Source organism: Nuphar pumila, chromosome 8, assembly GCF_984573655.1.
Source record: "Nuphar pumila chromosome 8, dmNupPumi1.hap1.1, whole genome shotgun sequence".
NCBI classification, from domain to species: domain Eukaryota; kingdom Viridiplantae; phylum Streptophyta; class Magnoliopsida; order Nymphaeales; family Nymphaeaceae; genus Nuphar; species Nuphar pumila.
In genome coordinates, this window is record NC_143256.1 from 5,231,674 (window position 1) to 5,244,006 (window position 12,333).

Below are 12,333 nucleotides of genomic sequence, written 5' to 3' on the forward strand. Positions count from 1 at the left end.
GTGACGGGATCTAGTTTTTCTGATCACAAACAATGTTTCCTTCGCACATTTTCAACTTTGTTTCTGTTCTTAACCAATCTGAGGCAGTCTTGCACCATCAGATCATAGTTCTCTCCATTCAGCTCGTTGATGGTTTCCATGGACAAAGGGGAAGGCCCAGTCTTTTAACCACGACCAAATTCTTAGGGCAACACCTGCGGCCTGCAGTATGCTGTCTTTTGCTGCAACCAATTAGAGCTTTGTATAGCGGCTTCCACGGCAACAAGACAAGAAGCCCTTGTCGCCTGGCTTTTATAACAAAAAATTAGGAAGCTAACCAAGGTCATCAAAAATTCCTTAGAACGATTAAAACAGGAAATCATGTACGTTAAACCACCAGGGTTCTTGAAAAAGGTAGAACAATATACATTCCCTAATTGACACAACAAAGAGAGCAGCCTCAAAGGCTTTTCAAGGTCTGGTTTGCAGGTCTTGTGCAGAGAGACATTAATCAATTACTGCATTTTTTCCAAGTTTCAACGGCAGACTCAGCTCAAACTTTTACCTGGCGTTCCAGCACCAAACAGCATTCAAGCTGAAATCGGTGTTTCCTTTTCACTGAACATACATCAATGATATCTACAGTGATATTGACAAAGAATCATGATGCATACACATCTGGAAGTTTTAAACTGTCTTTGCGGTCTGACATGTGAAAGATCAAGAGGTCGGTATCATTGCAACTCGATTATCGCTGATTGTCTCATGTTCAAGAAGCTAGGTGTTGTTTGCCTGAAGTAGCCCCATTCAAAGCGATTTGTGTTTGCATGAAGTAACCCTGCAGTTGGCTCTTCCCTTTTTTGTTCTTTCGATAAGAGTTGGCTCTTCCCTTGCCCAGTGACAGAAGGCAGCCCAGCCAGTGACCCATTATGTCAATAATACTCCAAAGAAGCTACAAGAAACTTGTGCCGAGATTAAGATCGTTCAAATTAGTCAGGATCTGAGAACGTGTGGTTCCGACTTGTTGTGCAATCTCCAACTGCCGCTCCAAAGGCAGCATCTCATAGCTGCAAGGAAGAAAGAGAATAGTTAAATTTCCTGCAACAATAGTTTAAATCATCGCTTTACAATTAATCCCATCTTCACAAAGACTAATGTCTGAAAAAACCAGAATTATGTACCATTTATTATAATCATGCAATCATCAGATTTTCAATCAGCCCTCTAATCATCAAACAAGAAACCAATGTTGTCAGAATCAGTTTCTGAACTGAATTGTTTTTCAAAGTATTCAGAAAAATCGTCCCCAAATCAAAATTGTTTCAAATTGGTTTATTTGAAAACTGTTTTTTAAACAATAAAAAAACTCATAAAAACTAAAATAAAAAGGCAGGAAATATAGAAACAAAAGTCAATGATGACTAATAGGTTCCAGACAAATTTTAACATACACATTTAATTGCCGAAAATTATTAGAGTGAACAAACATCATAATTATCACAAAAAAAGATTCAGATTGATTTGTACTCAAATCGGTAAAGTGGTGATTTATTCGATTTTGACAAAAGAAGATTCAGGCTGATTCAGTTCGATTTTGACAGCACAGGATGGAACAATTCAAGTGAAGGATTAAAACCATGTTCTCAATGATTTAAACTAGAAGAGAAGGGAAGAAGAAACAAGAGTGATCTATCTCAACTACAAACTATAACTTAGCCATACTTAGCCTGTCATGAAAGAGAACAAAAATCAAAAGAGCAAGTTACCAATACTTTGCTCTTTTCTGAATCATCAAAGGACCCCACCACTCTTTAACATGAGTCATCAACAGTTTGTATCCAGATAAGATGCCACTGGGAGTTCAAGGTGAAGATAGACCCATTACCATACCAACCACAGCCCTATAGCCCCAAGTCACCCTCCCACACACAGAAGTAGATAAATGAGAAAAAAAGGAAACTCAGAGGTATTATTTACATAAAATACAAGCCACCAGAAAAGCCTAATGACAACACTACGAAGACATCAGTAAATGGAGCATTAACAAGCAAGCAACTAGCCAGCAAAAACCTTATTCTACTCGAACAATTTATTGTCTCATAACTGAGCACTCATCACAAATTCAAAGCACCGTAAACTTGCAAAATGGAACAAATAATAATACAGAACCAACCAGACAGATGCTCGCAGAAACATAATCGGGTTTGAATTCGTTGAAAATTCTAGCCTTTGGGAAAATTATGAAAATAAATTAAGGTATTTAACATTTAACAGAAACAGCAATGTAACTATAAATATCTGAAAACAAAACCAAGGGTACCTAGTGTAGTGAAATGTGAGATCACAAGAGATATCTCGATCACAAGAGATATCTCTAAGCACACAACAATAAGGCCACTATAGAATCACAAAGTGCTTAAGCACAAGAGCACAAAGAACATTAAAAATAAACAATATTTCTTATTGAGAAAATGTTCTAAAGGCATAGAGAATAGAGAGGGGGAAGTCCCCTATTTATACACAAAGTGTTTACCAAAAAGGAGCTCCCATAGAGCTGTTGGGAGCTCCCCAATGGTCACAAATGTGAGAATTCCAACATCTATAAGGAAGGACCAAAAAGTCCTATGATGAATAAAGACAAAAAATAAATAAAGACAAAAAACAAATAAAAAAGAAGAAAAATAAAAAGTAGGAAAAGTCCCTAGTGGATTGTGCTAATTACATATGACAAAAATACACTTGAGGGTTATATATATACAACAACAACAACAACAACAACTACGCCTTCATCCCAAAACAATTGGGGTCAGCGATATGAACCAAAAAAGAAATTCATTTTGGGTCTTCCACATGAATCCTTTTCCTCCAATCATTTCTATCCAACGCCATGTCCTCGGTGAGGTTCAAAGCATTCATATCCTTTCCTATCATCTCCATCCAAGTCTTCCTAGGCCTACCCCGACCTCTTTTAACTAATATATTTTCCCATTTCTCCAACCTTCTAGCTGGAGCATCATTAGGCCTTCGCCGAATATGTCCAAACCACCGTAAACGATTCTCTCGCATCTTATTTTCAATGGGTGCAACACCTACCTTCTTACGTATCTCTTCGTTCCGAATCTTATCTTTTATTGTATTTCCACACATCCATCTAAGCATCCGCATCTCAGCTACACTCATTTTTTGAATATGATGTCTCTTGGCAGCCCAACATTCCGTACCATATAGTAAAGCGGGTCTAATAGTCGTCCTATAAAACTTTCCCTTCAACCGCAATGGCATTCTACGATCGCACAGCACTCCAGTAGCACTTTTCCATTTCATCCACCCAACCTTTATCCTATGATTTACATCTCCATCAATTTCTCCATACTTTTGAATGATGGATCCCAAATATTTGAAATAATCATTCACCGGTATATCTTGCTCACCAAGCTTCACTACACTCCCATCACTACTTCGTTGCTTACTAAACCGACATTCCATATATTCAGTCTTACTCTTACTCAACTTAAAACCTCTAGCTTCCAATGTCTGTCTCCATAATTCTAACTTAGCATTAACCCCAGCTCTAGACTCATCAATCAAAACAATATCATCAGCAAACAACATACACCACGGTACATTTTCTTGAATTGATCTCGTAAGCTCATCCATCACTATTGCAAATATGGCTTAAAGCAGATCCTTGATGTAACCCAACCGTTATCGGGAAATTGGTTGTCACCCCTCCACAAGTGCGGACATTGGTTACTACTCCTTCATACATATCTTTAATTATACTAATGTACTTGAGAGAAACACCTTTCTTCATCATTGTCCACCAGAGAACGTCCCTAGGTACTTTATCGTATGCCTTCTCTAAATCAATAAAAACCATATGCAAATCTTTGTTCCTCTCTCTATATCTTTCAATAAGTTGTCTAAGAAGATGTATAGCTTCCATAGTTGATCTTCCAGGCATAAAACCAAATTGATTCTCCGATATCATGACAACCTTCCTCAACCTAGACTCAATCACCCTCTCCCAAAGTTTCATAGTATGACTCATGAGTTTTATACCACGATAGTTTGTGCAATCTTGTATATCACCCTTATTCTTATATAAAGGCACCAAAGTACTCTTCCTCCACTCATTAGGCATCTTATTTGTTCGCCAAATCAAGTTAAAAAGATTTGTCAACCATTCTAAACCTTTCTCTCCCAAGCATTTCCAAGCCTCGATAGGTATACCATCTGGGCCAATTGCCCTTCTTGATTTCATTTTCTTCAAAGCCTCTGCAATTTCTTTCTTTTGAATCTTGCGCATGAAGTCACGATTTATCTCATGAAAAGGAATGGAGAAGTCTCCAAGATCTTGAGCATGACTATCATTAAATAGCTTATCAAAATAATCTTTCCATCTCTCCTTAATCTCCTCATCTTTGACTAAAACCCTTTGCGTTTCATCTTTGATACATCTAACCATACCCAAATCCTTCGATTTCCTATCTCTCATCTTTGCAAGCCTATAAATATCCTTCTCGCCTTCTTTGGTATCCAACTTGTCATAAACCTCCTTATATACCTTAGCCCTCGCGTTTCGAACAACTTTTTTAGCTTCCTTCTTTGCTATCATATACACTCTCTTTTAACCTTAATAGCTAATTTGACATCCTCGTTCCACCATGATGTATCCTTACCTAGTGGTGCACCGCCTTTAGACTCACCCAATACCTCCTTAGCTACTTTTCTCATACCACCCGCTATCTTATTCCACATTGATTCTGAATCCTCCTCGAGACACCAATCAACTTCCTTAACTACCTGCTCTACAAACATTCCTTGTTTAGCTCCTTTCAGTGCCCACCACTTAATTCTAGGATCTATCCTATGTCTATCCCTTTTGTGGCATTGTCTAATTCTAAGATCTAAAATTAAGACTCTATGTTGTGTAGCTACACTTTCTCCTGGTATAACCTTACAATTAAGACTATATATATACATTTTAACACCCCCCCCCTCAAACTTTGTAAAGTAGAAAAATAAAAGGGGTAGGAAGGGCTTTGGTGAAAAAATCAGCAAGTTGGTACTTCAAGGTAACATACGACAACTCAATTGTTCCTTTTAAATATTCATCACAAACATAGTGACAGTCTATTTCAATGTGTTTGGTCATTTCATGAAATGTGATTGCACTTTTATTTTCACAACACATCTTCGAGAATTTGGAGATGAAAATTCTCATATCTTGAAGAAGAGTCCTGAGCCAAATAAACTCCATTATTGTCGTTGCATTGCTCGATATTGTGCCTCAGTTGAAGATAACAAAACCTTTTGTTGTTCCTTACACCTCCAATAAATCAAAGAATCCCCTAAAAAACACAAAAACCAGTAGTTGAGATTGTATCGTTTGGGTCACCACCCCAGTTAGCGTCAATGCAAACACTCAAATCCAAAGATGATAAAGAAAACCCTTTTGAGATTGTGTTTTTAATATATCGCACAATCCTCATAACTACATCCATGTGCAACTGTGGTAGGAGCATGCTGAAACTAACTTGTTGCATGAATGAACGACATGAGCAATAGCAGGTCGGGTGATAGAGAGGTAGGTGAGAGATCCAATCAAGTGGCGATATGGAGTAGGATCTTCAAGCAATACACCATCTTCAAGTCTTAATTTTGCATTTATGACTTTTAGGGTCTCCACCTTCTTTTCATCTGAAACTCCTGACCTAGCACATATGTCAACAGTCAATTTCACATGCGAGAGAATATATCCTCTCGGAGAGTAAGCAACCTCAATTCCTAAAAACTATCGCAAAAACACCAAGTCAGACATATCCAAATTAGATTTAATTTCAATAATTTCTTCGTTGTTATTTCCTGTGATGATCATATCATCAACATATAGAAGAAAAATCACAATTGTAGTACTTATTTTCTTGACAAATAGATCAGTGTCAGTGCAACAAGAGATAAATCACAAATTAATCAAAACATCATTAAATTTATCATGCCAAGCCTTAGGGGCTTATTTAATATCATACAAGGCCTTTTTAAGTTTTAAATTTTTTTCATTTAAATTAACTCTTTAAGGGAGATCCATGTAAACTTCTTTACCAAGTTCTCCATTCAAAAAAGCATTTTGAACATCTAATTGAAAAATGGGTCATTGTTTAATAGAGGGAATGACAATCAGAGATCGAACACTAGTCATTCTTACGATGGGGGCAAAGGATTCTTCATAATCGATTCTATATTCTTGAGCACACCCTTTTGCAACCAATCTTGCTTCATACCTTTATAATGATCTGTCACTTTTGGTTTTGACTTTAAACACCCATCTATATCCTATAGGTTTTTTGCCTAAAGGAGGATCAACTATTTCTCATGAGTTGGTTTTTCTAAGAGCATTAAGTTCTATTTACATTGTGGCATTCCAATGAGGATATTGTTTGGCATCATTATAATAAGATGGCTCATAATAAGAGTGAAAAGTTATTAAACATGCTCTAAATTTTGGAGAAAATGAGTCATATGATACAAATCTATTTAGAGTACTAGAGATTAGATTTGATTTCCTAAGTTGAGATTCCTTTAAGAATATGATTTGAGAGAACTTGTCAAGGGAACATGGGTGATTGTCTTCCCCCCGTCGAGTATACAAATGCATATCATTGGATGTGTTTTCATTTGAAGTTTCATGTTAATCATCAAAAACCGTATGATCAATACTAGAGTTATTGTCCAAGTAAGAATCAAATACCTCAATAGTGTTAGACTCATCATGTCTTGTTAACAGATCAAATATAAATGAAATGTCTTGGTAATAGAGGAAATACAAATGAATAATCAATTTTTTTTAGCTTTTTTGCTATCAAACCCATTTTTATTTTCAAGAAAGATGACATCTCTAGAAACATAGAGCTTGTTGTTTATTGGGTCAAAACATCGGTACCCTTTTTTATTTTTACCATAGCCCATGAAAGCACATTCAATGGCTTTTGGAGATAGTTTATCATTTTTTTGAGTAAGCACATAACACTTATAACCAAAGATCCTTAGTCTTTTAAAATCGGGAGTCATTTTAAAAGTTTTGCAAATGGGGAAACATTTTGTAATGAAGACAAAGAAGTTCTATTTATTAAATAAGTTGAGGTTAAACCGGGTTCAACCCAATAATTTTTTGGAATGTCCTTTGAAATTAGAAGGGTTCTAGTGGTTTCTATGATATGTCTATACTTTCATTTCGCAAACCCATTTTGTTGCGGAGTTCTAAGACAAGATCTTTGATGACAAATTTCATCTTCTTTCAAGTAGCTTTAAAAATCATTTGATATGTACTTGTTAAGATGGATGTATTTTTGTATGTATATATATATAGGTATATAAATACATATGTATATATATTGTTTAATATAATATATATACTATAGTGAACTTAGGTTGACTGTTTCTAGCTGTTGGAAAGGGTCCAAAGGCCAACAACTAGAAAAGGTACTCCCCTTTTCTCTCTTCTCTACCTTCTTCTCTATAAATAAGTGGGTGTTTGCATGAGTGGGTTTTGAGAGAGTGATGGGTAGTTCTAGATATTTTTTAGTGTTCTTGAATGCATTTTATAGTGAGGTTTTATGTATTTATGTTTTTTGTATTTTATTGTTCATTATGAATGAAATCATTTATTTATAAAACTTGTATTAGTTTGTATCTTGTTAGTATTCGAATGTATTTTGATTTGACATTTAAATTACTATTTGGAATGTTTTGGGTTCCGCGTCATTTCGTGACATGGTAACTGGGTTTTGGTTTCTTGTTAGCGTTTGTGCTTCAAAAGAAAGATTTGAATTGATGAACGGCTCGGACTCGAGACTCTCGTATTCCAGTATGCATTTTCTTTGGATTCTCTACTTTAAATATTTATGATATATATTAAAAAAATTGTATTCCAGTATGCATTTTCTTTGGATTCTCTACTTTAAATATTTATGATATATATTAAAAAAAAAGTGTTCAAAATATAGTAGCTATTTATTAATATGTTAAAAATGAATATATTTTCAAGTTAATTAAAATTAGAACTTGTGAAAAATTATTGACTTTTGATAAATGTTTTTGTGTAAGTATGCTTACATAAAATATATGTTTCGATTATGAATACGTATAATTTTTTGAAAAATATCATCATGAAAATTATATTTTACAAGAATATGTGGTTTTCTTTAAAATCTTAAATACTATACTTATATGTTTTTCATGTTTTTTGCAAAATACTAATTTTTTATTGTATGTATTTTGTTTATCGTAATGATCATTGGTGCCCTTAAGCATGTGTCAAAGCATGATTATTAGGTATATATGTTAAAAATGTGTCAAGAAATTTAGATTCTTGTATAATGTATATCTTGAGTTATCATAATTTTAATTTTTTGGTAATACCATGGATATTTTGTATGCTCTGATACATGCTTATGTCCCATATTTTTATTTGGCGTCAATGATTGACTTTAAGATATTGCTCTCATTGTGTAAAATTAATTCTTTGAAAAACATCCTCGTTTGATTATGCTTGAGAATGATCTTGGATATTTTTATATAAGACTTATTTATTTATCTTTGTCATTCATATTACAAATGACTCTTGCATTGGATGCTTTGTTCACATATACTTGAATGTGTTTTGTATGTCATAATATTAACTTGTTTTCTCCTTATGGATTGAATTCTGCCCCCTAGTGGGTTCTTGTGCTTGTACCACTTAGAAGGCTATATTTGATGCATTGTGAGTGATATTTAGTATGTAGTATTAAAATTCATAGCTTTTGTATAGCCTATGTGGCTATAAGTTATTAGATTATCTTATTTCTTTGAGTATTATGATTGGTGATAATTATGTATGCTTTTGGGTTTATAAATGGTTCCTCGAGAATCTCTCTGTGTTATTTTCTTAATGTTCCATGTCAATGTTGTCTCATAGTAGACTTATGATTTAAATCTAAAAGGCTTTTTTTAAGATCATATATATTGTTCTTGTCTTCTCTTTGATAGTTATTGGATCCTTTGTATGTCTTATTCTTTGATGGGTGGATTTATGAATTTATTTTTGAAGAATTAATCATGATTCTTGTTTGCTCATTCAAGATTGTAAAAATTGTCATGGGACATATTGTTGAGCATATGATTGCACTACATTCATTCTAAGATTTCATCTTCTTTATTGGATTTTTTATTTGAAACTTTGTCTTTTCAAATCGGTTCCTTTTATGAACTCACCTATTTGAAAAATGAATTCTGCGAGTATTTATTGTCTGCTTATAGCATTTGTTGTGTTCATCACAAAATTTTATATGATGCATCATTTCTCTTTGACCATGTAATTTTTTACTCAGAGATGTTATTAGGGTGAGTTGTGTGCACCTAGTTTTATGTCAGTTTAGATTGTTAACTTATGGTTTGGCTTTAACTGACAGTTGTTTGATCTCTGGATTTGAGTGTTTTGTATCACTCATTTGTTGTATGGATAATTGTAACTTTGTTTATTTGTGATGGCTATCTATTTTTGAAATCATGGTGCTTCGAAAGATGGTTAAAATTGATAATTTTATTGATAACATTAGTGTGCTTTCATTACAAGCTCTCTTATCTTTTATGTTTCCTCCTATTATGCCTCTTATCTAAGTGTCATTATATGTTGACAAGCGATGTTTATTTACACCTTCGTATGTGATTTAGCTCATTATTAGCATTATATTCTTGATTTAGTTATATTATTGATCTAGTCGCTGATACATTAGATTTTTTATTCTCATTATATATAGACAAGAGATGTTTATTCACACCTTTGTGTGTGATTTTAGACCTTCGTAGGCATTATGCTCTTGTTCTAGTCGTTGATATACTTGTTTTTAAGTGTCATTATATGTAGCCAAGAAAATTTTATATACACCTTCATGTGTGTCTTGGCCTTTTACTGGCATAATGATTATGCACTTGTTCTAGTCACTGATACACTTGATGTTTGAGGTTTGGAGGCCTAAGAGGTGATTACTTGTGGTTTATGTCACACGGACTCGGCTCCAAGGTCGCCGCACCCGCGTCGACACGCACCGACACGGGTGCGGACACGGGTGCGGCTCGAACTCGGTCAACCCGACCCTGGGTGTGGTCAACGCACCCAGGGTCATTTTGGTCCATTTTTTTGAATTTTTTTTTTTAATTTTTTTTTTTAATTTTCTGGGCTACAGCTGTAAGGAAAAAAACCCATCACAACTAAAAAACCTGTACACTTTCAAGTTTTAAGTACAGAATGGGCACAACTCAAGTTTTTGTGGTTTTTTCCTGTATGAAGAAAGTGAATTATTACAGTGTATGAAGAAAGTGCCCAAAAGTGAATTATTCCTGTATGAAGAAAGTGTACAGAATGCCTTCACAACTCATCACCTGTCCCCTAATGGGCACAACTTTGACCGAGTCTTATATATATATATATATAGCCGAGTCCCCGTGTCCAAAATTTTTGAAATTGCGCCGCACCCGTGTCGCACCCGCACCCGCACCCATGTGACATAGCTTGTGGTGGTCAAAGTAGTGTTTTAATTTACAAAATTCATGCATTATGATGTATGAGATTTTAAAATCTCTTCGTAATTTTTCTAAACTCATTTAACCTTTTATGAGAAATGATTGTTGAAATATTTTCATGCATTTTGCATTGTATATGCTTTAGTTGCATGAGTTATTCCATGATTAATTATTTTTCATAATTTGCATAAGATTATATTTTTCCAAGCATATATTCAATAAACAAATATATATTATTTTTTTACTTGTGTTGCCCTTTGTTGGCTCTTTGTATTGTTCCATAGTGGACTTGTGCTTATGCACTTTTGTTCTTATATTGTGCCTTTGTGTCTTTGTGGTGTCCATGCTTAGACTTGTATGTGCTTTTCCACTTTGTTTTTGTAATTCTGCATATTTTATTACATATTTTTCTAAGCATTTAATTGGTGAATCTCTTAGGTGTATGCCCATAGTGGCTATTGTGTGTATTTGACACTTGGTATTATCTTTTAAAAATTAATGTTTCTTTAACACTCGTCTATCATGTCTTCTACTGTGTAAAATTGTCTTGTGATTTTAATTCTTTTGTGAGTTCTTTCTTTAATAATCATGTCCTTTTTGTGATAGATATATATGTATGATTTTCATAAAATAACTTTATTATCGTTTGCGTCTCTATTAATATTATTCTATTATGGTCGAGTTTGTCGATGACTATCACGTTTGAAGTTAATGATGGTTCAAAATCAATTTTTACTTTAAATAATTTTGAAAATGTTAAATTGACTTATAAAATATTTTGTACATATTTTATGTTTGTGTGTTTGGCCATCCTCTCTCCACATATATATATATATATATATATATAGCTATTTCTTGTTAGATTACTCTTGTTTTGCTCTCTTTATAGGTTCTCAAAATATTTGCGGTATGGATGATTCTAAACTTATTTCGAGAATATCAAGAATTGATGATATTAAATATCCTTTATGTAACGAAGCATATGATTGAGCACCCCTTGAAGAGGCACCAAATGAAATAACTAAAGAAATCTATGAAGACATTTTGTTAATGAGTATCTTCTTTTGTAATTTCAAACTTACAGTGAGTCACTGTAAGTTTGAAGGGGGGTGTTAAGATGGATGTATTTTTTTATGTATGTATATATATGTATGTGTATATAAATATTTATCTATCTATCTATCTATATATATATATATATAATTTAATATAATATATATTTATATATACATTATATATAAGTATATACTTATATATGTATATGTTGAAGTCAGCTAGAGAGACTGCCTGAAAACAAAAAAAGAAAAACCCAGAGAGAGAGAGAAAGAGAAGAATCGTCTATTGATAGTTAGGTCTAATCTCACTTAAATAGAGAGATTAGACACACCTTATTTACAATAATGCCCTTGTCACATATGAGTAGTTACTAAACTACCCATATATGACAACTACTTCTTAACACTCCCCCTCAAGCTGGAGCATGTATATCAATAATGCTCAGCTTGTCACAACATTTCGAAAAATTTGAACTCGTTAAAGGTTTTGTGAACACATCAGCAATTTGGTTTTCTGAAGATATGTGCTTGGTGCAAATGTACCCAGTCTGAACTAGGTCACGTACATAGTGACAATCCACCTCAATATGATTTGTCTGTTCATGAAATACTGGGTTATTAGCAATATAGGTAGCAGCTCTATTATCACATATCATCTCCATAGGTAATGAGACTTTTACTTGAAGATCAGTCAACACAGATTTAACCCACATCATCTAAGCAACAGTTTGAGTCA

General features: G+C 33.9%; 1 protein-coding gene across 1 annotated transcript in view; it reads right to left on the reverse strand.

Moving 5' to 3' along the window:
• Window positions 1–325: 325 nt before the first annotated feature.
• Window positions 326–12,333, reverse strand: part of CPSF160 (cleavage and polyadenylation specificity factor 160) — a 233,504-nt gene continuing 221,496 nt past the window's right edge. The window contains exon 26 of the mRNA XM_090015979.1: window positions 326–1,046. Coding sequence (XP_089872105.1) covers window positions 932–1,046 — 115 coding nt within the window. The 3' untranslated portion in view covers window positions 326–931. The remainder of the gene's footprint in view (window positions 1,047–12,333) is intronic.